The sequence below is a fragment of the Coregonus lavaretus genome (genome assembly GCF_964263955.1).
Source record: "Coregonus lavaretus genome assembly, chromosome: 8".
NCBI lineage: Eukaryota > Metazoa > Chordata > Actinopteri > Salmoniformes > Salmonidae > Coregonus > Coregonus lavaretus.
Window position 1 is genome coordinate 1285109 of NC_139995.1, and position 27265 is coordinate 1312373.

Consider the following 27265-nt stretch of genomic DNA (forward strand, 5'->3'; position numbering starts at 1 on the left):
TGGTTGTGTGAGACTTGACATCAGAAGAGTTACAGGGTGTGTTAAGTGGTGGTGTCCCATCCCTTCAGACTGTTGGCCTGAAGTAGGAATAAATACATTTAAATAGTGGAGTATGGTAGTTTATTATATATATATATATATATATATATATATATATATATATATATATATATATATATATATATATATAGTGAGTGTAGTATTAGATGGTAGAGTATTTGTTGTATTTTCAATTTTTTTAAGCAAAGTATAAGGGAGTTATACTCCAGTCTAGTAGGTGGCGGTAATGCAACATTTATTGGTTACCAACCGCCGTTAAACTTCATCGAAGAAGAATTGCCTCCCCCGACAATATTTGTTTCTCCTCTGGTCAGGACCAGAAAGAAGGAAACGCTTGCAACGTTAGTCAGTTTATCCCAAACCAAAACCGTTTTTGTAGCTACAGTGAGCACTGACTTGACAAGCAAGGGACAACATTGGTTGAGGATTCCATAAACAACTTGAGACATTTGCTAGTATAATATCTCCTTTATACTGCTACAACATAATCTACAGTGATGCCATCCGATAGACCATTCAAACAAAGAAGGTCATTCGGTAAGTAACGTCAGCTGTTGCCAGTTGATAAGCACAGATCTAGCTAGCTTGGCATATTATTTACTGGACTGGCAAGATTGTATTGTTGAAAACAGCTCAACAATGTACTCAGTATTCGTCACTATGAATTTAAGTGTAATGGTAGCTACTTCAAGTAAATTAAAATACATTTGTTGACCACACAGCCAACGTCAGAGAGGCCTTCACTTTGATACTAACGTTAGCATGCTCAAGCTAGCTAGGCTAGTTGATCAGCTAACAACGTCAACAATAAAGGCATCCGCATGCGTTCCAGCCGAAACAGCAGGGTAGAATTTGTACATATATTATTACGACGTTTTGTGACCTTTTGGTTCGTTTTGTACTTCGGTGAATGTTTTTTTGGCTGTTCGGGCACACAACATTTTTTGGAGAGGCAAGCCATAGTTGGGAGCCGAAGTCTACGTCCCTTCGTCAGTGATTGGTCAACAGTAGGGATTCTTCAATAAAGTATTTGTTGTCGTTCAAGGAGAGACAACCCGTTTTCATGAAGAAAAAAAATATTACAAACATCTTAGTTAGATGTAAAATTGTGCGACTAAGATCACTTAGGCAATTAATGACAGATTTCTTGAGTTATCTTAGATTAATTCTGACTATTTTGAGGAAGTTTAAACTGGCTATGACACTAACTGCAGCATGCTGACGCCTTAACACCAGTTATAACATTTGTAATTTGTTTAAAAAATCATGATTACAAGCAACATGTAACAGCTAGAAGAAAACAACTTCTGCTGACTCATTATCCCCTGTACAAGTGTTATGTGAATTATATTGTAATTTGAGCCATATATGATGATGGGTTGTGGGAAGGGAGGAGTTAAGAGACCATTACATAATCTCAAGAAATGTAACAGAGAATATGCTGCACACTTTGGGCCAATACCCTGAAAAATGCAATAGTGTGTGATTCCGGCGTACAGTTCTGGGCGTTCCTGCCCACTCAAGCATCCCATTGATTCCTGCATGAATGCCTCCCCCCTCGAGCATCCTGTTGGATACTGCATGAACGCCCTCCCTCGTTTACACCTTCTTCGCGCTTGTGTGACACTTTTGATATTCTGGGTTTCCCCTAACTGTCTATGTGATTTAAAATGTCAGTCAAAGGGAAAATAAAAGTGTTATCTTAGTTTTTTGGGGGCAAAGGACTGGGAGAATCTCAATTGCATACTCCTCGCCTCGTTCCCAAAACCCATTGGATGAGAAAGCCAGAGTTCCCTCTGACCTCCTCCTCCAATAGGTTTTGAGGGCGAGGAGAGAGGATGTGAAGAGTATGCAATTGAGAGAACTAGCCAACACACTGGTAGACGCAGGGAGAATCTACCGGTGTCGCTCTCGCCTGCTGTGTACCGGAGTCCTGCTAGCTAGCACACAGTGTCCTTCGCTACCGCCTGCTGTGTACCGGAGTCCTGCTAGCTAGCACACAGTGTCCTTCGCTACCACCTGCTGTGTACCGGAGTCCTGCTAGCTAGCACACAGTGTCCTTCGCTACCGCCTGTTGTGTACCGGAGTCCTGCTAGCTAGCACACAGTGTCTTTTGCTACCGCCTGCCGAACACCTGCCCTCGCCGTCGTTAACAGAACTGCGGAAAAACAATGCCCGACAGGCGGGAATGAAATACACTGTCTACCGGTGTGCTCGCTAGCTACCTATCCCACCCACTGTGTACCGCCGGAGTCCTAGCCGTGTCCTTCGCTCCCTCCTGGCGAACACCTGCCCTCGCCATCGTTGGCTGGACTTAGCTAAAGATCTCTACATTACTCCTACTTCATATAAACTTCAGTTTGAGGTTCCTAGAGTCTCCATAGAGCTAAGTAAATCTGCTTTTGGTTTTAATGCACCGTATTGCTGGAACAAAATTCAAAATACATTTCATCTTGATATTCTGGTGCAGTTCAGGAAATTTAAAGTATTGCTTGGGGATTTATTGGTGTACCAGAGTCCTTGCTTAAAAATTGACCAATAGAAGTTTAAAGAGGGTTTCCTGTAGATGCAGGAGTGCCCCAAATTGCGGCCTACAATTGCACCCTTTTCAAAATATTTGCGATACGTATAATGTTTTTATGATTTAAAGGCACAACTAGGGATATTTCCTTCAGATCAATGATCATTTTTGTAATCATACTCAATGGTTCTAGTATTTCTTAGCCTAGTAAATGGCCCATGAGTTTAGAACAACTTTCCCATCCTATCATAACCCAAAATGTATAAACTTGTATAGGCCCTTCAAATCCACTCTGGACCTCAAGGCCAGTTCCACGAGAAGGGGTTAGCTGCATCCCAATATGGCGACCGGCGTATGGGCGAGTGGGTGTGTCGAAAGGAAAGTAGTGGGCGTGTGGAAAGGAGTTGGCGTGTTGAAGCGCTCTGCTATAGGTTAGACGGTTTGATTGAACTGTGTTTATTCCCCTTCCATTTCTTACCACACAACTATACTGTGAGAGTTTTGACTTCTGTTTTTAATCCAGTGTCTGAGTCGTATTTCACTATTAGTTTTACACAAATAATTGTAAATGTTCAGTTATAAAACTGACAATTTATTTTTCATTAAAAGTATTTATGATGGGTGTACTGTTACTTAATGCGTGTGCTTACTGTGACTATCACCCTGATATTGGCTACTAGGTAGCTACTTCCCACGCCTTTGCCAGGCAGTAGTGCTTGTCAAGCAGGCGCGAAGGGCACTGTGTCCCGGTATTGCCATTCATGCCCACCCCATTGAGTAGTAGACTGTATGTAGGCTATGTATCAAGGTGACATCTAGATGGTTATCAATATTAGTTATTTCTTGTGTAGGCTGCTATCCTATTTGAAATAAAATCGTGTGAGAGAAATAAATGGCCATGTTAGCTACCGCCGGTGACACGACTGTGATACCCAGTAGGAAGCACTTCAAGTCGGCAGGCAGGCCGATACAACACCGGTGCACAGGTCGCCGGCTTATCGACTCGTACAGCCCAATCAGACACACAAAACGTTCTTGAGTGGCAACAAATCTGCCCAATTAGCTGATTGGCTTTCCATACACCCACTCCTTCCGACTCCCACTCGTCCATACTCCGGTCGCCATATTGGGCTGCAGCTACCAATACTTGAGTTCCACTGATTAGAGGGGAACAATGAAAAAATGCAGACACTGATTTAGACCTTGGACACCAGGTGGATACAATTAATTATCAGGTAGAACAGAAAACCATCAGGCTCCGGACCTCATAGGGTGAATACCCCTGGTGTAGGCTATGAATTTGATAGTGGTTACATTTGCCAAGTCCAATCCCTGAGCTTTATGACCAAGTAGTGGGATTACATTTGGTCTGAAACACAAACTCTGGATTGTGCATGGGTGCCATAAAAGATAGCATGATACGTGTATTTGTTTCAGGTCATTCACCTAAATTATTACCCTGTGCAGTGCAACACATAATTGACAGAGAAATCACAACAATCGCAACATGTCCTCTCAATGTCTTACACACGCATTTGCACTGCTGATGTAGGCTATTTCGTGTTTGACTACTGTGGAAAACTATTAGCATTACTGAAACCAGTATGCCTATTTTGAGAACTCTCCGACTATGTTTAGTCATAGCCTATGATTTTCTATATTGATCATGTTTGCAGTTGCACACCCCATATCAAAGAGACTTTTGGCTAGCTCAGGGGTCTCCAACCTTTTTCTAGCATGAGAGCTACTTTAAAAATAATTACTTGTCTTTTTTAAATAGCTTTTAAATAGGCACATTCTTCTCTACCCTGCAACTCGTCCTTGGTGTACAAGATATGTCAATATTCCTGGTAAAATAATGGTTAATAAACAGTATTTGGCATGACAGACAGTTTTCTTTGTTTTATTTTTCCTGGTTTAGATTTGTTCTGTTTTTTACTCTCAATAGAACAATTAGTCATAGAGAAACAACGAAAATTGATTTTCTGAGTCTATGTCGATGCTTAAATCAGAAGACAATTATTTGTCTGGGGAAAAAACGAATATGTTTGGATATTCAAACCCCTTTAATTGCGCATCTAGCAAGAGGGGAATGTGTCGGTCTAGCGATGTTTCTGTTAGGCCTACTGCTGCAGCACATGTCATGATATTTAGCTGACTCCATGACAGTAGCTAAAGCAAATGGCTATAGCAGCACACAAGTAGCCTGCAAATGCATGCTGGGCCGGGCATGCCCTGCGCTCCTAAATTGAGCAGAAATGGAGCGGGCGAGAAGGCCAACCCTCCAGCCTTTGGAAAATTCACAATGTGCTCCAGTCAAACTGGGGATGCTCCGCTCACATACTCTGATCATGATATAGTTATGTCAGGTAAGCCTACTTTGCAGTTAACGTTTAACTGAGAAGGTTATTGGGGAAAGCATTTGTCTACCCACAAGACTGTTGTCATTAGCATCGCTAACTGGCTACATGGAGTAATAAACAAATGCGTGCAAACAGACCAGGGCAATATTGATGGAAATTAATTGGCAGATGGGTTATGTTACGTTTGGCTTTTTAAGCAAATAGTGGCTAACCACGGGTGGGATAATGTCAATGTGGCTTTGATTGGATAGTATTGCCGGGAGCTGTATGTTTTTGACAGTTTGCGATGGAATAAATGAAAAAATGCACGTACTTTCAGAATTGCTTGGCGAGCACTCATAGGTGGGCTGCGAGGTAGCTCACGATCTACCTGTTGGAGACCCCTGTAGGCTACCCATTCTGTTTTATCTTCCAACTGATCACAGAGACACCTTTTCATTGGTTGTCTCTTATCTCTATGCAGATCAGTCAATGTTTCTTCCTGTTCTAGACTATGCTGACATCATTTAGATGAATGCAGCTGCCACTTCTTTGAGGCCGTTAGATGAAGTTTTCCATAGTGCACTTAGTTTTATCACCGGTGACAGGTTTTGCACTAATCGCTGTTTGCTCTATCGGAAAGTAGGTTGGCCCTCATTGATGTTGCGTAGGTTGAAACATAGCATTTTATTCATTTATTAAGCCCTATTGCAAAAACTCTCACATTACCTGACATCTTTACTTACCCATAGAAGTACATGTTACCATACCCGATCACAGGGATGTTTAACTCTGTAAATTCCGTCTGTTGCTACCTTTAGTTGCTATCACATTTACATTTTAGTCATTTATGCACCCCATGTATGGACACATTGGTGCCTCTCGGGCGGTTCAAAATGTTGATCAAGGACCACTTTGCTGTGGAATATGAGTGTCTGTAATTCTGTGTTCTCTTGTATTTTATATTAATATATTGTAAAATTGCAAAATACAGTGCTCCCTTGAGAAAGAGACCTTGATCTCAATGGGACTCCCTGTATAAATACATACAAATTCTTATCTGCAGCTGATCGTTGCAAAGAAGTGCATCAAATCCGTGACCAGCACCCCAACAAAATCCCAGTAAGTTACCCTGACATTGCCCTCTATAGAACATAGTCGTGTCCAAAATGATTGGTGCCTTTGATAAAGATGAGCAAAAAAAGACTGTATAAAATAAATAATACAAATACTGAGGTATATTGTATGCTTTAAAAAAAAGGGGGAAATTACATTATTTTATACTAATACAATTTCTCAGAGAAAGAGATTTTGTTTGACAAGTAATACGTAAAAAAAAAAAAAAAAGTGTTGTGGTCAATTATTGGCACCCCTGTTTTCATTAACTTTCAATACCTCACTTTGCGAGGATAACGACACTGAGCCGTTTTCTAAAATGTTTTATGAGATTGGAGAACGCATTGGGAGGGATCTTAGACCATTCCTCCGTACAGAATCTTTATTTTATACTGTATGCTTTGCTCATCTTTATCAAGGGTGCCAATAATTGTGGACCTGACTACATTTATTTGCCCTAATCACCACACACAATACACTTGTCTGTGTGTAGAATTCAGTTGTCTGGCTATTGTTCCTGAAAGCTCTTTTCATATATCAGTAAATTGATTACAGTAAGAGCCTTTCTTGATGTAGTTCACATGATACTCAGACATGCCCACTGCAATTGTCTTGAGTTGTTCAAGGTTGCTCGCAGAGCATTTTGAAGAAGTGGAAGGCTATAGCCAGGAAGCACACTGAATGCTATCTTTTTCGATTAGTATATGGAATATATAAGCCAAAGTGAATGAAGGTTGTGATTAAATATTAATCCAACATATATAATATATAGGGTCTTTAATATATGTGATGTAATATAGTCAGTATTCATTGGTGTTATGATGATGGAATTACATATTATAACCGTTTATCATTGCTTGGTGCTCCCCTACAGGTAATCATTGAGCGGTATAAGGGAGAGAAGCAGCTGCCTGTGTTGGACAAGACAAAGTTTCTTGTCCCAGACCATGTCAACATGAGCGAGTTAGTGAAAATAATCAGGTAAGACCATTGAGTCATGACATAATGAGGTTTGGATTTGATGACATGATGGTAGTCAATGGGCAACAGAGTCATGGTCACGAAAACCCAGAGTGTCCCATTAGGCAATCGCTTGGTTGCCTCACACCTCGAACCTGAATGTCTATTTACGGTGAGATCATTTCAACACCTTAAACACTTTGCCTTTCTCTCCCATAATGTAAAGCAGTGTACTGACTGTTCAATTAGTGTGTCCTTTAGTCGGCGCATTCTCTCAAAGTCTGGAAGGGAACTGCGTATGTGCCTGTATCCCCAGTCTCATGTAGACGAGATTGTTTACTTGTCTGGAGTGTGTCACCCAGAGAGGGGGGCGAGCCACATTGTGCCAAGAATTGGTGCACACACTGACCCTGACTTCTGCTGGCAACACTCTTAAACACTCTAGCACCAAAATACACTCTGTTATCATTGGGAGAGACTCTCTTCCTGTCTTGTGCTTGTCTCTTCATATTACAGCCATATCATTGACGTGGGGAGAGAGGGGGTAGACCTTAACTGTTGCAGCACTGCTCTGTGTGGCACCGACTATTGCAGAAAAATACTTAACTAAACCTATGCCATGTTGTGTAGTGTAAATAGTAACAAATTAGTCATTTTACAGTTTCCATGTTGAGTTGTTTAGTAGTCTCTAGACAGACGGGTTGCCTCCCACAATGTACCATTGAGCACAGTTACCTGCACACAATAATACGATTTTTGTCAAACAATTGTTTTACCATTTCCTGCATTCTACACTTTCTTTAAAGGGGGTATCCATATTTATGAACATAGCAATTTTACTAAGGTTCTGCCACAATAAATTATATTGAACTCGAGTACTTGAATTTAAAAAAAGTATATTTTTATAACACACAAAAAAAAAATTGCGCATTTATCTAGGCCTAAATGCCAACAATGTGCAACAAGGCCACATTTTTCATAACCATTACAGATAACAAATCCTAATTGCTAAATTGCCACATGCATTGCATTCGGAAAGTATCCAGACCCCTTGACCTTTTCCACATTTTGTTACGTTACAGCCTTATTCTAAAATTGATTTTTTTTTTTTACTCCCCTCATCAATCTACACACCATACCCCATAATGACAAAGCGAAAACAGGTTTTTAGAAAATGTTTGCTAATTTATAAAAAAAATAATACTAAAATAGCTTATTTACATGAGTATTCATACCCTTTGCTAGGAGACTCGAAATTGATCATCCTTGAGATGTTTCTTCAACTTGATTGGAGTCCACCTGTGGTAAATTCAATTGATTGGACATTATTTGGAAAGGCACACATCTGTCTGTATAATGTCCCACAGTTGACAGGGCGGCAGGTAGCTTAGTGGTTAAGAGCACAGTGCCAGTAACCGAAAGGTCGCTGGTTCTAATCCCCGAGCCGACTAGGTGAAAAATCTGTCGATGTGCCCTTGAGCAAGGCACTTAACCCTAATTGCTCCTGTAAGTCGCTCTGGATAAGAGCGTCTGCTAAATGACAAAATAAAAATAAAAATAAAAAAATAAAAAATGTCAGCGCAAAAACCAAGCCGTGAGGTCAAAGGAGTTGCCCATAGAGCTTCAAAACAGGATTGTGGGAGGGCACAGATCTGGGGAAGGGTACCAAAAAAATTCTGCAGCATTGAAGGTCCCCTGAAAACAGTGGCCTCCATCATTCTTAAATGGAAGAAGTTTGGAACCACCAATACTCTTCCTAGAGCTGGCCACCTGACCTGACCAAACTGAGCAATCGGGGGAGAAGGGCCTTGGTCAGGGAGGTGGAAGGGCCTTGGCCAGAGCTCCTCTGTGGAGATGGGAGAACCTTCCAGAAGGACAACCATCTCTGCAGCACTCCACCATTCAGAACTTTATGGTAGTGGCCCGACGGAAGCCACTCTTCAGTAAAAGGCAAATGACAGCCCGCTTGGAGTTTGCCAAAAGGCACCTAAAGGACTGTCAGACCATGAGAAACAAAATTCTCTGGTCTGATGAAACCAAGATTGAACTCTTTGGCCTGAATGCCAAGTGTCATGTCTGGAGGAAACCTGGCCCCATCCTTACGTTGAAGCATGGTGGTGGTGGCAGCATCATGCTGTGGGGATGTTTTTCAGCGGCATGGACCGGAAGACTAGTCAAGATCGAGGGAAAGATGAACGGAGCAAAGTACGGAGAGATCCTTGATGAAAACCTGCTCCAGAGCGCTCAGGACCTCAGACTGGGGCGATGGTTCACCTTCCAACAGGACAACGACCCTAAGCACACAGCCAAGACAATGCAAGAGTGGCTTCGGGACAAGTGTCTGAATGTCCTTGAGTGGCCCAGCCAGAGCCCAGACTTGAACCCGATCGACCATCTCTGGAGAGACTTGAAAATGACTGTGCAGTAACGCTCCCCATCCAACCTGACAGAGCTTGAGAGGATCTGCAGAGAAGAATGGGAGAAACTCCCCAAAGACAGGTGTGCCAAGCTTGTAGCGTCATACCCAAGAAGACTCGAGGCTGTAAGCGCTGCCAAAGGTGCTTCAACAAAGTACTGAGTAAAGGGTCTGAATACTTATGTAAATGTGATATTTCAGTTTTGTATTTGTAATACATTTACAAACATTTCTAAAAACCTGTTTTTGCTATGTCATTTAAGGGGTATTGTGTGTACATTTGATGAGGGGAAAAAAACGATTTAATCAATTTCGCTGTAACGTAACAAAATGTGGAAAAAGTCAAGGGGTCTGAATACTTTCCGAATGATACACCCATCTAGTACCGGATCAGACCACCCTTTGCATCCAGAACAGCCTGAATTCTTCAGGACATGGATTCTACAAGGTGTCGGAAACGTTCCACAGGGATGTTGGTCCATGCTGACGCTATGGCATCACGCAGTTGCTGCAGATTGGACGGTGGTAGATTCATGCTGCGAATAGCCCATTCCATCTCATCCCAATTGGTATCAAGGGACCAGGAACGTGTGCCAGGAAAACATTCCCAATTCCCATTTTTAGCTGATAGGAGTGGAACTCGGTGTCGTCGTCTGCTGCAATAGCCCATCCGTGACAAGGATTAACGAGTTGTGCGTTCTGAGATGCCGTTCCGGGAAACCACTGTTGTACTGAGCCGTTATTTGTCTGTTTGTGGTCCGCTTGCATGATTCTTGCCATTCTCCTTCGAGCTCTCTCATCAACGAGCTGTTTTCGCCCACAACACTGCCGCTGACTGGATGTTTTTGGTTTGTTGCACCATTCTCAGTAAACCTTAGACAATGTTGTGTGTGTGAAAAGCCCAGGACGGCGGCCGTTTCAGAGATACTGGATCCGGCATGCCTGGCATCGACGATCATACCACATTCAAAGGTCACTCATTTTGCCCACTCGAACGTTCAATCGAACAGTAACTGGATGCCTGTCTGCCTGCTTTGTATAGCAAGCCACGGCTATATGACTCACTGTATGTAGGAGCGATCCATTTTCGTGAAAGGGGTGATTCAGTCAATAAAAAATAAGTGCCATTTAAGATTGATTTATTGAAACCGTAATAATATATCGTGGCACACAATCTTCAAAAAGCCAGTAACCTCAGCAGCGGAGCTTGCTTGTAGAAGCCTATGGCTGTGCAATGGCATGGCCTTGTTTTATTAATTTAGCAAACAAGATGTTCTTATTTCCAGAGGCCGTATCACAGTCAAGACGCACCTGTTTTATAGTAAGAAACATAATGTAATATAACAGAATAAAATATAACAATCTTTTTCCAAATGAAAAGTTTGCAGTGCATAGTGATGCGCAATCTAGTGTCTGGTATAGTTATTCTCAAATAGTGATAATTTGAAACTTGGCTCAATTTGGCGAGTTCAAAGACAATTTTTTTCAGGGTTTGTATTTGTATTTATTATGGATCCCCATTAGCTGCTGCCAAGGCAGCAACTACTCTTCCTGGGGTCCAGCAGAATTAAGGCAGTTATACAATTTTAAAAACATTACAATAAATTCATAACAGATTTCACTACACACTAAGTGTGTGTCCTCAGGCCCCTACTCCACTACCACATATCTACAACACAAAATCCATGTGTGTGTGTGTATGCATGTGTTGCTTCACAGTTCCCGCTGTTCCATAAGTAAAACTGACTATCCTACCGATCCTTGACTTCGGCGATGTCATTTACAAAATAGCCTCCAACACTCTACTTAGCAAATTGGATGTAGTCTATCACAGTGCCATCCGTTTTGTCTCCAAAGCCCCATACACTACCCACCACTGTGACCTGTACGCTCTTGTTGGCTGGTCCTCACTACATGTTCGTCGTCAAACCCACTGGCTCCAGGCCATCTATAAATCACTGCTAGGCAAATCCCCGCCTTATCTTAGCTCATTGGTCACCATAGCAGCACCCACCCGTAGTCTGCGCTCCAGCAGGTATATCTCACTGGTCATTCCCAAAGCCAACACCTCCTTTGGCCGCCATTCCTTCCAGTTCTCTGCTGCCAATGACTGGAACGAATTGCAAAAATCTCTGAAGCTGGAGACTCTTATCTCCCTCAATAACTTTAAACATCAGTTGTCAGAGCACCTTACCGATCACTGCACCTGTACACAGCCCATCTGAAATTAGCCCACCCAACTACCTCATCCCTATATTGTTATTTATTTTGCTCTTTTGCACCCCAGTATCTCTATTTGCACATAATCTCTTGCACATCTAGCATTCCAGTGTTAATACTATTGTAACTATTTTGCACTATAGCCTATTTATTGCCTTACCTCCATAACTTGCTACATTTGCACACACTGTATATATATTTTCTGTTGTATTTTTGACTTTATGTTTTTTACCCCATATGTAACTCTGTGTTGTTTTTATTGCACTGCTTTGCTTTATCTTGGCCAGGTCGCAGTTGTAAATGAGAACCTGTTCTCAACTGGCTTACCTGGTTAAATAAAGGTGAAATAAAATAAAAATAAAAATAAGGTGTATTTTTTAATCAGTTTTTTAAATCGGATTCTGCTGCTTGCATCAGTTACCTGATGTGGAATAGAGTTCCATGTAGTCATGGCTCTATGTAGTACTGTGTGCCTCCCATAGTCTGTTCTGGACTTGGACTGTGAAGAGACCTCTGGTGGCATGTCTTGTGGGGTATGCATGGGTGTCTGAGCTGTGTGTTAGTTATTTAAACAGATAGCTCGGTGCTTTCAACATACCTCTCACAAATACAAGTAGTGATGAAGTCAGTCGCTCCTCCACTTTGAGCCTGGAGAGATTGACATGCATTGGGTTACAAACCCAAATCTGTCTTTATGATATACAGACGTTCAATTTAGTTTAATCTGCCTGTTCTTTCGAATTTTCTAAATGAACAATTCCACATTGAACACTGCATGGTGATGAATTACAGCAACATCTGTTTGGTGAGTAAGCTTAGGCTTAAAAAATACTCTTGATCAAACTAATGTTTTGGCATATTTTCAGTGTGGAAAGCTGTTTTATGGGGGTTATAGCCTAGCCCGAGGCTAACCAATTCTAAATGGAACTAGCAGTTCACAAAGTAGGCTAAGCGGAAAATGGACGGGACGCAATTATTCCAAAACTGCAGCTTGTTGTTGGAACACACATTGTCCTACTTCAATCAACCAGTCCATTTTGAATTTCTGATGAAACTGTCGTCATTTGGCAAGTAATGTAACTTGTGTGTCCCATCAGTTAAGTTTTGATAGGCATGTATTTCTGTAGGCCTAATGTGAGCTTGTGTGTGCACTCAGGATGCGGGTGTAGAGGGAGCGGTCGGATTGCAATTGAGTGAGAGACATGGAGGGGAAAGGGAATTTGGGGAGAGAACTGCGTGATGCGTGGCTTAGTTTCTTTTTTGTTGAGCCCCGCAAATGCACATGTAGGTCGCTAACATATTGGCAAAATTATTTGTTAAAATTATTTTAACATATTGAACCATGCATATAGCCTATTCATGGTCTACACTGAGTGCGCTTTCCATGACCAAGAACTGCAACGATGCTGGGTTTTTCATTCTCAACAGTTTCCTTTGTGTGTATCAAGAATGGTCCTCCAGCCAACTGTGGGAGGCGTTGGAGTCAACATGGGCCATGAGTCGACTGTGGAAGGCTTTTGACACCTTGTATAGTCCTTTCACCGACGAATTGAGGCTGTTCTGAAGGCAAGGGGGTGGTGCAACTCAATATTAGGAAGGTGTTTTGTACACTCAGTGTATATTATCATGTATGCTATTAGCAATAAGCATTATCACCTGTAGCCCAGCTTATGCAGACTTTAACCAGGGAGACTTAAAACCATTCTACCGCACTTCTACCAACACGTCTCCTGCGCCACTAGGTGCGCTAAAACTCAACCACTTTTATTCTACCCACAGAAACGCATATAAGGCCCTCCCTTGTCCTCCCTTCTGCAAATCTGACCACGACTCTATTCTCCTGTTTCCTGTTTACAAACAAAAGATCAAACCGGAAGTACCAGTGACGCGCTCAGTACGGAAGTGCTCCTATGAAGCAGATGGAAGGCTACAATACTTTTTTGCTAATACAGACTGGGATATGTTCCGGGATTCATCCAATAGCATTGAGGAGTTTACCACATCAGTCACAGGCTTCATCAATAAGTGCATAGACGACGTTGTCCCTAAAGTGAGTACACAAACCAGAAACCATGGATTACAGTATCCGCGCTGGGCTAAAGGCTAGAGCTACCGCTTACAAGGAATGGGACCCGGAAGTGGACGCATGCAAGAAAACCCGCTACGACCTCCGAGACATAAAACATGCAAAAAGACAATATAAAAGGGAGGTGGAATCCTATTACACTGGCTCCAACGCTCGTCCAACGCTCGTCCAAGTCAAAAAGTGCAGTCGTTTTGAGACCTTCCTCACTGACTGCTCCACGTGTCTCACCACTGAGGTTAGAGTCTAGATAAAAACCAAGATACTTGGTTGTTGTTACCACTGGTATTTCCTGTCCTAGGATTAGTGGTGCAGGTTGTGGATGGTCTCTAGAAAAACATATCCTCCAAACCCATGGAAGTGTCCTCTTGGATGCTGGGTAATGGTATGGCTCGGGACAGCCCTACATCATCTGCATACCCAGTGTCACTGAAGACAACTTTTCGGGTGGACATGTGAAGGATAAACAGATGGTGAAGCCACGCCCCCTTGTGGCACACCAAGGTGACCTCTGACCAAGGGCTAAATGTGCCATTTGCCATCATCCTCTGCCTTCTTACGGTGGTATAGCTGTGGAGCCAGGCTAGTAACCTTGGACACTGCTTAAAGTGGTCCTATGGACAGATACTCCAATCTCCGCTGTGGAGCTTTGCAGCTCCTTCAGGGTTATCTTTGGTCTATTTGTTGCCTCTGATTAATGCCCTCCTTGCCTGGTCCGTGAGTTTTGGTGGGCGGCCCTCTCTTGGCAGGTTTGTTGTGGTGCCATATTCTTTCAATTTTTTAATAATGGATTTAATGGTGCTCCGTGGGATGTTCAAAGTTTCGGATATTTCTTTGTAACCCAACCCTAATCTGTACTTCTCCACAACTTTGTCCCTGACCTGTTTGGAGAGCTCCTTGGTCTTCATGGTGCCGCTTGCTTGGTGGTGCCCCTTGCTTGGTGGTGCCCCTTGCTTAGTGGTTTGCAGACTCTGGGGCCTTTCAGGACAGGTGTGTGTGTGTGTGTGTGTATATATATATATATATACTGAGATCATGTGACACTTAGATTGCACACAGGTGGACTTTATTTAACTAATTATGTGACTTTTGAAGGTAATTGGTTGCACCAGATCTTATTTAGGGGCTTCATAGCAAAGGGGGTGAATACATATGCACGCACCACTTTTCCGTTATTCATTTTTTTTTTAAACAAGTTATTTTTTTCATTTCACTTCACCAATTTGGACAATTTTGTGTATGTCCATTACATGAAATACAAAAAATCCATTTAAATTACAAGTTGTAATGAAACAAAATAGGAAAAACGCCAAGGGGGATGAATACTTTTGCAAGGCACTGTAATTTACATTAACAATTTTACAGCTTTTGGCAGCGATTACAGCATTGTGTCTTTCTGGTTAAGTCTCTAAGTGCTTTCCACACCTGGATTGTGCAACATTTGCCTATTTTATTTTTTTCAGAATTCTTCAAGCTCTGTCAACTTGGTGGTTGATCATTGCTAGACAACTATTCTCAGGTCTTGCCATAGATTTTCAAATAGATTTCAAATAAATAGAAGTCAAAACTCCCAGTGTCTGGTGGAAAGCAGACTGAACCAGGTTTTCCTCTAGGATTTTGCCTCTGCTTAGCTCCATTCTGTTTTATTTTTATCCTGAAAAACTCCCCCAGTCCTTAACAATTACTGCACACTCATGACATGATCGTAATTTTCGGTGCAACCTGTCCACCCGAAATGAAAAGCAGCCACTGCTGTCGGAAGTCTTCGTTCTTCGGAAAATAGTGTGACGTTAAATTAACACAATGGCATCCAGTCACAACAGTGTGCTTTTACCGGCATGCTGGTAAGGAGCTTGCCAGCTAAAAGTCACAACACAGATGAAAAGGGGTAGTTATCAGTATCGTTTTGCCACGTTCTGCTTGAGCTATTTTACGGTTTGTAAGCAAAGGCGTTTGATGCGCACATTTGATGACAGTTTTAAGGCATTACATTACATGAACTGAAATCAGAAGATTTCAGAAATTTTCCATACGCACAAAAAATGTTTCTCACAAATGTTGTGCACAAATGTGTTTACATCCCTGTTTGTGAGCATTTCTCTGTTGCCAAGATAATCCATCCACCTGACAGGTGTGGCATATCAATAAGCTGATTAAACAGCATGATCATTACACAGGTGCACCTTGTGCTGGGGACAATAAAAGGCCACTCTAAAATGTGCAGTTTTGTCACACAACACAATGCCACAGATGTCTCAAGTTTTGAGGGAGCGTGCATTTGGCATGCTGACTGCAAGAATGTCCAGCAGAGTTGTTGTCAGAGAGTGTATTGGTAATTTCTCTACCGTAAGCTGCCTCCGTCATTTTAGAGAATTTGGCAGTACTTCCAACTGGCCTCACAACTGCAGACCACGATTAACCATGCCAGCCCAGGACCTCCACATCCGGCTTCTTCACCTGCGGGATCGTCTGAGACCAGCCACCCGGAGAGCTGATGAAACTGTGGGTTTGCACAACCGAAGAATTTCTGCACAAACTGTCAGAAACCGTCTCATGGAAGCTCATCTGCGTGCTCGTTGTCCTCACCAAGGTATTGACCTGACTGCAGTTTGCCGTCGTAACTGACTTCAGTGGGCAAATGCTCACCTTCGATGGCCACTGGCACGCTGGAGAAGTGTTTCAACTGTACCGGGTAGATTGCAGTATGGCATCGTTTGGGCGAGTGGTTTGCTGATGTCAACGTTGTGAACAGAGTGCCCCATGGTGGCGGTGGGTTTATGGTATGGGCAGGCATAAGCTGTGGTCAACGAACACAATTGCATTTTATCAATGGCAATTTGAATGCACAGAGATACCGTGACGCGATCCTGAGGCCCATTGTCGTACCATTCATCCGCCGCCATCACCTCATGTTTCAGCATGATTATGCACGGCCCCATGTCGCAAGGATCTGTGCATAATTCCTGGAAGCTGAAAATGTCCCAGTTTTCCATGGCTTGCATACTCACCAGACATGTCACCCATTGATCATTTTTTGGGATGCTCTGGATCAAATTGTATGACTGTGTTCCAGTTCCCGCCATTATCCAGGAACTTCGCACAGCAATTGAAGAGGAGTGGGACAACATTCCACAGGCCACAATCAACAGCCTGATCAACTCAATAGATTAGGGCCTAAATTATTTATTTCAATTGACTGGGTGCCAATAATTCTAACCTGTATCTTTTTAAGAAAATAAATATTTATTGTTCTCTGAGCAATTGTATTAGTATAAAAATGGAATTTTCCAAATGTTTTGAACATACACTATAGTTCAGTATTTGTATTTATGTTGGTCTTTTTTGCTGATCTTTATCAAGGCTGCCATAATTTCGGACCTCACTGTAGTGCCTTCAGAAAGTATTTACACCCCTTGACTATTTCCACATTTTGTTGTGTTACAGACCGAATTTAAAATGTATTAAATTGAGATTTTGTCACAGGCATACCCTCAATACCCCATAATGTCAATGTGGAGTTGTTTTTTGACATTTTTAAAAATGAAAAGCTGAGGGCCTCTGAGTGGCGCAGCGGTCTAAGGCACTGTATTGCAGTAGTAGAGGAGTTACTACAGACCCGTGTTCATTCCCGGGCTGTGCCACAACCGGCTGTGGCCGGGAGTCCCACAGGACGGCGCACAATTGGCCCAGCATTGTCCAGGTTAGGGGAGGGTTTGGCCGGGGGGGCTTTACTTAGCTCATCGCGCCATAGCGACTCCTTGTGGCGGGCCAGGTGCCTGCAGGCTGACCCCGGTCGCCAGGTGAACGGTGTTTCCTCCGACACATTGGTGCGGCTGGCTTCCGGGTTAAGCTGGCGGGTGTTAAGGAGCGCGGCTAGGCGTTTTATGTTTTGGAGGACGCATGTCTCTCCCGAGCCCGTTGGGCAGTTGCATTGATGAGACAAGATCGAAATTGGGGAGAAAAAGTTTTTTTTTCCAATACTGAAATATCTTTAGTCACTAAGTATTCAACCCCTATATGGCAAGCCTAAATACACTGAACAAAAATATAAACGCAACATGAAACAATTTGAAAATATTTTTGTGAGTTAATAAGGAAATCAGTCAATTGAAATAAATTAATTAGGCCCTAATCGATGGATTTCACATAACTGGGAATACCTTTTTAAAAAAGGTAGTGGTGTGGATCAGAAAACCAGTCAGTATCTGGGGTGACCACTATTTGCCTCATGCAGCATAGAGTTGATCAGGCGGTTGATTGTGGCCTGTGGAATGTTGTCCCACTCTTCAATGGCTGTGCAAAGTTTCTGGATATTGGCGGGAACTCGAACACAGCTGGTCTGAGACGATCCCGTAAGTGAAGAAGCTTGATGTAGAGATCCTGGGCTGGCATAGTTACACGTGGTCTGCGGTTGTGAAGCCAGTTGGACGCACTGCCAAATTCTCTAAAATGACGTTGGTAGAGAAATGAACATTCAATTCTCTCACAACAGCTCTGGTGGACATTCCTGCAGTCATAATGCCAATTGCACGCTCCCTCAACTTGAGACATCTGTGGCGTTGTTGTGTGACACAATTGCTCATTTTAGTGGCACAAGGTGCACCTGTGTAATGATCATGCTGTTTTAATCAGCTTCTTGATATGCCACACCTGTCAGGTGGATGGATTATTTTGGCAAAGGAGAAATGCTCACTAAAGGGATGTAAACAAATTTGTGCACAAAATTTGAGAGAAATAAGGTTTTTGTACGTATGGAAAATTTCTGGGATCTTTTTTTATTTCAACTCATGAAACATGGGACCAACATGTTACATGTTGTGTTCATATTTTTGTTCAATATAGTAAAATCAGGTTTGTTTCAATATAATTCTAACTTTTGTTTAGCAGTGTTATGGACTCGAGTCACGACATGGAACTTGAGTGTGACTCGAGTCACATTTGATGACTTGAGCCTCGATTAGAAAATGAAATGACTTGACTTGGAGCCTCAAGACTCGGGACTCGACTGACATGAGACTGATGACTTGAAATTATCTGGCCAGGTTTTGTAATGTTTTGTCGCTTTGTGGTACAGCGTCTCAATGGATTACTCTCCACGCAGCCAGACAGTTGCCGTAGCATCGCCCTTCCAAAATAAACGTCCAACAGATTGGCTAGTGAAACACACACTCGGCCCTCTGATTGGAACAGCAAACTGTCATCCAACACAGATCGGGTGAGCTAGCGAACAGATTGCTGATTTGCTGTACAGCTATAGGATCGGGTACAGTACAAACGTCATTGTAGGGAGAGGGGATTGCCATAATAAATAAATATGCAGCTCCAAAAATGGATTGGTGATCAAGAATATTAACTATTTTCTTTGCCAACTCACCAGCAATGGGGCACCAAGCAACAATTACTAGCATATGCCTACTGTTCTTTTGGTATGTCAAAATTGCTTGAAATAATAATTAATAATTAATTTGCTTATGAAGCTTGCGTTTGAAATTTGAAATTAATTATTACTTTGGCGAAGACGCACCATAGGCACGTTTCTTCACTTGCGCTCTCCAAACTCCCGCCAGTGGAGAGTGCTTTGTTCTCTTGTTGAAATGTTTGCTGTTGTTTTTCACACGTGTAAATGCATATGTGGTAAATCTATATTCCCTCTAATCCTACAATAATTGCTAGCATTTCATCCGTAAACCGTTTATTGCAACTTAGACATTTCTGAGTAAGTTTATTTAATTAAATGTATGGTTTCCTTTGTTCATATTTCCCGGGTTATGTCGGAGTGCTGTGTGTCTGTGTCCTATGTCTCTGTCATTCTGGTTGTGCGTAATAGGAGTGTGCAAGCCTCCGTGTGCATAGAAATAGGCTTTGTGGCCTGCGCGCCACGCTTTGGCGTCAGTACATCGAATAAGAGAAAATTGTTCCATGTGAAGAAATGTCATTAATAATCATTAAGTCTGATTAAGACGAATGTAACAATGGATGTGGAAATTGCCTTTTTATATTGAAGAACCAGTTTATTGGTTGTAATTGCCAATTGGGTAATTGTATGGTCCTGGGAGGGGAGAAGTGCTTATATGTACCTGTTTGAGCTCCTGTTAGACAGATTTGGTTTTTCAAGGGGAGGCTGTGCAGTCTTGCTCTCTACCTGTGTCCATTCAGATAGGACAGGTTACAGGGATAGTTCACCTAGATTACAAAATGACACATTGGTTTCCAGTCTATGGATAATGTATGATAGCAATTCATCCTTTGGTTTAGTTTCCATGGCACTGTTTCTAACGTTTTAGCATTTGTGGCACAAATCCCATTCAAGTAATGGGAGCGATATTAGAAATGTTTGCGCATCATGTACAAATCATCAAAGGATCTCAAATTGACTGTGAATCTCAGTCACTTATAGATTATTTGAACATGATGCTCGAAAAATGCTAATATCGGTCCCATGACTTGAATGGGATCTGTGCCACAAATGCTAAAACGTTAGCATGTGAAAACAGTCCCAGGGAAACCAAACCAAAGCATGGATTGCTGTCATACCCTGTCCATAGACTGCTTACAGGTTAAGGAAACAATATTTTATTTTGAAATTTGGTGGAACTATCACTTTAAGCCTGATACAGAGGCTTCTTTTAGGCAATTGCCTGTGTATATTTTGTATGTTATGGCACTTTCACCATTGGATCACCAAGACCTGTAAATAAATCTACACTGAGCACGTCAACTTGCCTTGCTTTGTGCTGATTTCATGCCCGTTTTCATGCCCGTTGTCCTTATTTTACAATTACATAATCAAAATGTGTTGTAGACAAAATAATAAAGGGCTGTCTGGTAGCCTCAGTAAATAGACAAATATTTGTAGTTGAACTCAAGACTCAAGACCGTTCTATTTGGGACTCGACTTGAGACTCTGACCTTTTGACTTGACTTTCTTGTGACTCGAACAATAGTGACTTGGTCCCACCTCCTTTGTTCAGTCTGTTACACAAACTAACAATCACGGTACCTATAATTTTAATTCAGTGCATCTATTGCTAATTGTTGAATCCTCAATAAAGCGATGCCCTGATGCTTGTTATTGACCCGCTGCTTTAAGGTAGACATTTAATCTGATGCCAATTATAGTAATGCTATTTGTGGGGTTGTAAACTTGCTTGCATGAAATGCTTGCCTCTACTCAGAATAAACAACCCTGCAACACCTCCAGGTGGTTCAAGCTAAAAGATGGGTCATATTCATTAGGCACCAAATGGACTGAAACAGGGAAGGACTACCTGTACTTGTTGAATAACAACTGCTTGTTTTCATTTTACTACAGTGTGCCCTAATGATTGTGACCATGGTTTAGTGACCAGCCCTGACCCCCAGTATCCCCATTCCCTTCCAGGCGCCGGCTGCAGCTCAACCCCACGCAGGCCTTCTTCCTCCTGGTCAACCAGCACAGCATGGTGAGCGTCTCCACGCCCATCTCCGAGATCTACGAGCAGGAGCACGACGAGGACGGCTTTCTCTACATGGTTTACGCCTCTCAGGAGACCTTTGGCTGCTAGGGAGAGAGGGAAGTCTGGTCAAAGAGAGAAGGGTGAGATAGAGGGAGGCACGGGGGTACAGAGGCGAGGTTGGGTAGAGTTAGGTCTCACCCAGCTGTGTTTTTTTTCTGTCTTGCCCCCCCCCCTGGATAATTTGAGTTCCCTTAAGGGTAATTAAACAGACAACACCACGTCTTTTCATGACACTAGTAGTTAAACAGGAACGCTATGTGCAACATCCCCTTCCTCTTTCCCCCCCCTTATTAAAACTACCATCCCCGGTGGAAGTACATTTATATTAGTCTTTTTTTCTTTAGCCATAGGCTAGTGATCTTTGCCCCTTTGGTTTTGATTTTATAGTTTATTATTTTATCTCTAACTGGGACCTGGTTTTTCAGATAGAGTAGAACTTTGTTAGTGTTTTGTTTTTAGGTTTTCATTGTCTGTGTTTTATAACATACCTTTCTACTTAAGTGGTCATAGGTGTTATTGCCTAAACCAATGGTTTGTGTCTTGAGTTTTCCCCCAATATTGACACAGCTTACCCACCGGTACATGTGTCTATTTGCCAACAGTGGAAGTGAATTAACTACACAACAAGACATGCAATTGCTCTACCATAGGCTAAGCCTAAATCTGCTAGAGCATAGGGTAATTTAGGTTGTTCTCCGCTCTCTCTCCATTTTCAAGTACTGTTTTAATAATCAATCAGATGAATCAAATGAGTTTGTGTGTCACCTTTGAATGGTAAGTAGTCTTTGATAGCTGACTGGCTCCATGAGCAAGATGACCATCCGTACAGTCATATAACAGGTAATGTTGGGAATGTGTGTTGTGATATAGGCTAGTGCTTAGAATTGAGTAGTGGAAACTGATGTATAACGTAGAAATAAATACGCTTCTTTGCACATATACGTTTATACTATTATAATAAGTATTGAATAGAAATAAATGACTGTATAACACCTTTTATTCTTTTTGTATCTGATATTCTGTCCTTTAGAACACTGTTCTGTACGTATGCCTTTGGTAAAATGACATTTGAAACTATGGGTTTGTGATGCACTACCTTGCATGTTTTTCAGTTTAATTTTTTTTTATATATAGATTTACGCAATAGATATAATTATTTTAAGTTTATTAAAACATTTCTTTTTAGAATTGTTTCCAAACCAAAAACTGAAATAAGTGTATATGTATGTTTGAAACACAATTGTGTGTGTATAAACCATAAAAAATAATCAATAGTTGTGTGTTCATTTAAATTCCTCAATTGTAACTAATTCAAGGAGTATAGCATCACTTCAAATTAGTTTTAAGCATTCGCTAATAAAGCAATTAGGAAATTACATTAATGGTTCTAGTAGTAGTTAACAGGTGTCAATGTTCAGTACAAATTAGGGACAAACAATACCAGCCTTCATATTACTGATAATCTGGGCAGATGTAGAAATTAGCATAAAAGCAGCACCATAACCAGGGGCGGATTGTATGGTGAGCAGTCAGTCAAAATAATTGAAACTGGAGGTGCGCCAGTGTGTTTATGCTTGTTGAAAGTAAATTCCGATGGATATCAGACTTTTTGTTTGTTATGCTATATGGACATTCACTATCATTGCCAAGAATGCATTTTGTCCCAAATGTCAATATTGGTGCATCTCTTTGTGTCCTTAGGTTTTTTGAAAGACTCTTTAAATCCCATGTATTATTATGTGTATACTCGCTAATTGCTTGGTGTTAAGGATTGTGCTACATGTATAGGTAACAAGGTACATACAATGAGTGCACAAAACATTAGGAACACCTGCTCTTTCCATGACAGACTGAAAAGGTGAAAGCTATGATCCCTTATTGATGTCACTTGTTAAATCCACTTCAATCAGTGTAGATGAAGGGGAGGAGACCGGTAAAACAATATATTTTTAAGCCTGGAGACAATTGAGACATGGATTGTGTATGTGTGCCATTCAGAGGGTGAATGGGCAAGACAAATGATTGAAGTGCCTTTGAACGGGGTATGGTAGTAGGTGCCAGACGCACCGGTTTGTGTGTCAAGAACTGTAACGCTTCTGGGTTTTTCACACTCAACAGTTTCCCCTGTGTATCAAGAATGGTCCACCACCCAAAGGACATCGAGCCAACTTGACACAACTGTGGGAAGCATTGGAGTCAACATGGGCTGCTAGCTATACCTATGGAACACTTTTGTAGAGTGCATGCCCCGGCCAATTTAAGCTGTATTGGGAGTAAAAGTGGGTGCAACTCAATATTAGGAAGGTGTTTATAATGTTTTTACACTCTGTGTATAATATACTGTATAGTGCTCAGGTAATTCTTCCCATTCCTACTATTTCATAGCGTTATCATCATACTGCTACAGCTAACCATGTTCCCAGCCTTATCTTGTGACCATAAAGTTGAAATCCACTGTTAGCTTTTACTGTTAGCCCAATTGGGAAGCCCACTGTGCTAAGCTTGTCCAGTGCTAATACTTCAGATACCATAAATATGGATAACCCAGCTGTTTTCAAATTGTGTAGAGGGCTTGGGCTGCGTGGTTTCCGTTAGCCGGCAATTGCCGGCTTTTGGCCAAAAAACAACAAATGGAAAAGCCGATTAACAATACAACTGTTGCCGACCAGAATGACCTGGAGAAAAATAAAATCCCATTGCAAACTAATGCTTTTTATTCATTGATGGAAATACCAGTCAATAGAAATCCATTTGACCGTCATGGTTATCGGTCTATAGGTTCATTTGTATAATTTATTGGAAATAAATTGACCTGTATTTTCCTTATCATGTATCTTATTTATCAAACAAAACTATCACAGCGCACAGCATACAGAGGCTATTTTGAGCAGGATTTCTCATGCAGCTCCTCACCTGGTTGCTTCTGGAGTAAAACGTGCTTTTATACACCCATTCATTGCTCAACAATTCTAAATGCAATCACATATTAAAAAACTGTTTTGGTGCAAGATTAAACATAGCTATTTTTATTTCTCAACTGGTAATTGAAGTGGGTATCCCATTCACCATTCAAGTGCAGGCAACAGGCTATCAGCGCGTCACCCACCACTTTACAATGTGAGCTGGAGGCAGAATGCATTTTGAAAACATACTTAATTGTTTGAAACCTTAATGTTTTATTTCATATTATGATGTCTTACCTTGCTTCAAAGTAGCCTATAGGCAAAATCCGAACATGGAAAGGTGGAGGCAATTATTTTATAAAAGACTTCATAGGCGGCGCGTGAGTTTCAAGTTTGGGGAAGCTTACAATTTATCCTAAGATTTATACGGTTCTGCGTGCCAGTTATGATTTTCATATGCGTGTTTTCGTGGAACAGTTTCATTTCAATAATAACGTTTCAGGCAAATGATGATTTTAAAACAATTAAAGCTTAATGGCTGTGATAGGAGAAAACTAACAATGGATTATCATTGTAATTACTCCACAATACTAACCTACAGTGGGGGAAAAAAGTATTTAGTCAGCCACCAATTGTGCAAGTTCTCCCACTTAAAAAGATGAGAGAGGCCTGTAATTTTCATCATAGGTACACATCAACTATGACAGACAAAATGAGGGGAAAAAAATCCAGAAAATCACATTGTAGGATTTTTTATGAATTTATTTGCAAATTATGGTGGAAAATAAGTATTTGGTCAATAACAAAAGTTTCTCAAGACTTTGTTATATACCCTTTGTTGGCAATGACAGGTCTTCACAAGGTTTTCACACACTGTTGCTGGTATTTTGGCCCATTCCTCCATGCAGATCTCCTCTAGAACAGTGATGTTTTGGGGCTGTCGCTGGGCAACACAGACTTTCAACTCCCTCCAAAGATTTTCTATGGGGTTGAGATCTGGAGACTGGCTAGGCCACTCCAGGACCTTGAAATGCTTCTTACGAAGCCACTCCTTCGTTGCCCGGGCAGTGTGTTTGGGATCATTGTCATGCTGAAAGACCCAGCCACGTTTCATCTTCAATGCCCTTGCTGATGGAAGGAGGTTTTCACTCAAAATCTCACGATACATGGCCCCATTCATTCTTTCCTTTACACGGATCAGTCGTCCTGGTCCCTTTGCAGAAAAACAGCCCCAAAGCATGATGTTTCCACCCCCATGCTTCACAGTAGGTATGGTGTTCTTTGGATGCAACTCAGCATTCTTTGTCCTCCAAACACGACGAGTTGAGTTTTTACCAAAAAGTTCTATTTTGGTTTCATCTGACCATATGACATTCTCCCAATCCTCTTCTGGATCATCCAAATGCACTCTAGCAAACTTCAGACGGGCCTGGACATGTACTGTCTTAAGCAGGGGGACACGTCTGGCACTGCAGGATTTGAGTCCCTGGCGGCGTAGTGTGTTACTGATGGTAGGCTTTGTTACTTTGGTCCCAGCTCTCTGCAGGTCATTCACTAGGTCCCTGGGATTTTTGCTCACCGTTCTTGTGATCATTTTGACCCCACGGGGTGAGATCTTGCGTGGAGCCCCAGATCGAGGGAGATTATCAGTGGTCTTGTATGTCTTTCATTTCCTAATAATTGCTCCCACAGTTGATTTCTTCAAACCAAGCTGCTTACCTATTGCAGATTCAGTCTTCCCAGCCTGGTGCAGGTCTACAATTTTGTTTCTGGTGTCCTTTGACAGCTCTTTGGTCTTGGCCATAGTGGAGTTTGGAGTGTGACTGAGGTTGTGGACAGGTGTCTTTTATAATGATAAGTTCAAACAGGTGCCATTAATACAGGTAACGAGTGGAGGACAGAGGAGCCTCTTAAAGAAGAAGTTACAGGTCTGTGAGAGCCAGAAATCTTGCTTGTTTGTTGGTGACCAAATACTTATTTTCCACCATAATTTGCAAATAAATTCATAAAAAATCCTACAATGTGATTTTCTGGATTTTTTTTCTCTCAAATTTGTCTGTCATAGTTGACGTGTACCTATGATGAAAATTACAGGCCTCTCTCATCTTAAGTGGGAGAACTTGCACAATTGGTGGCTGACTAAATACTTTTTTTCCCCACTGTAGGTGGACAGGGGAGAGTAAAAAAAACAACCTTTATCAAACTGTATCACTGATTCAGCGCAACTTCCAATTGAGCTGACATACGCAGCGTTTACCGTGAATGCGGTCTCCGCAATTTTTGAAACATTGCCTTTAAAATTTCAAATCATGCCAGCATGATGATCTTCAGTGCTACCGATTGAATCCAGCCCTAAAATAATGTCTCTTCACTCAAAAGTTTGACCACAACCGCAAGGTCTCATTCAAACTCAAGGTAAGAAAATCAAAGTTAATTTGAGGATTAGCAACAGATTGTGACACAAATACATGGTTTTACTGGGTAATCCGTTTATTGTACATTGCAAAAATCAGCAGGGATTATCCCCACATCTCAACCACTGTAATGTAATTGGCAGACAGACTTAATGTACATTTTCCACTTCACATATGGAACATTAACATTACTAGTTTCCCACAGCATGGAAACCATCTTTTAACGCCAGCTTCAAATGGTTAAAATCGAGGAACTAAAACCTGCCATTCAAATTTAACATTTTATGATGCTGTTTTACAGAAAAATCACCATTTAAATTTAAAAAACCATACATGGTCATTGTACAAAGTTAAAGAAATTCTCCGGTACTTTTGTATACTTTTTAGCCAGTAGTTATGAAAGTAGCACTTACTTGCCAAAAGTGGCCCCTGAAAATTGCATACTACGTCACATATGTGCAGATATACAGTGCATTCAGACCATGACTTTTGTGACATTGTTAACTTTACAGCCTTATTCTAAAATGGATGAATTTTTTTTATTATTTTTTTATATATATATATATATATATATATATAAAGCGTATTTACATAAGTATTCAGACCCTTTGCTATGAGACTCGAAATTGAGCTCAGTTGCATCCTGTTTCCATTGATCATCCTTGAGATGTTTCTACAACTTGATTGGAGTCCACCTGTGGTGAACATGATTTGGAAAGGCACACACCTGTCTA

At 41.5% G+C, this 27265-nt stretch overlaps 1 protein-coding gene across 1 annotated transcript; it reads left to right on the top strand.

Annotated features, from left to right (window-relative positions):
• Positions 1-357: 357 nt before the first annotated feature.
• Positions 358-22211, top strand: map1lc3a (microtubule-associated protein 1 light chain 3 alpha). Its single transcript, XM_084167534.1, has 4 exons — positions 358-597; positions 5990-6045; positions 6914-7020; positions 21100-22211. Exons 1-4 carry the CDS (start codon positions 558-560, stop codon positions 21260-21262), a joined length of 366 nt encoding a protein of 121 aa, XP_084023660.1. The 5' UTR covers positions 358-557; the 3' UTR covers positions 21263-22211.
• The last annotated feature ends 5054 nt before the right edge of the window (positions 22212-27265 follow it).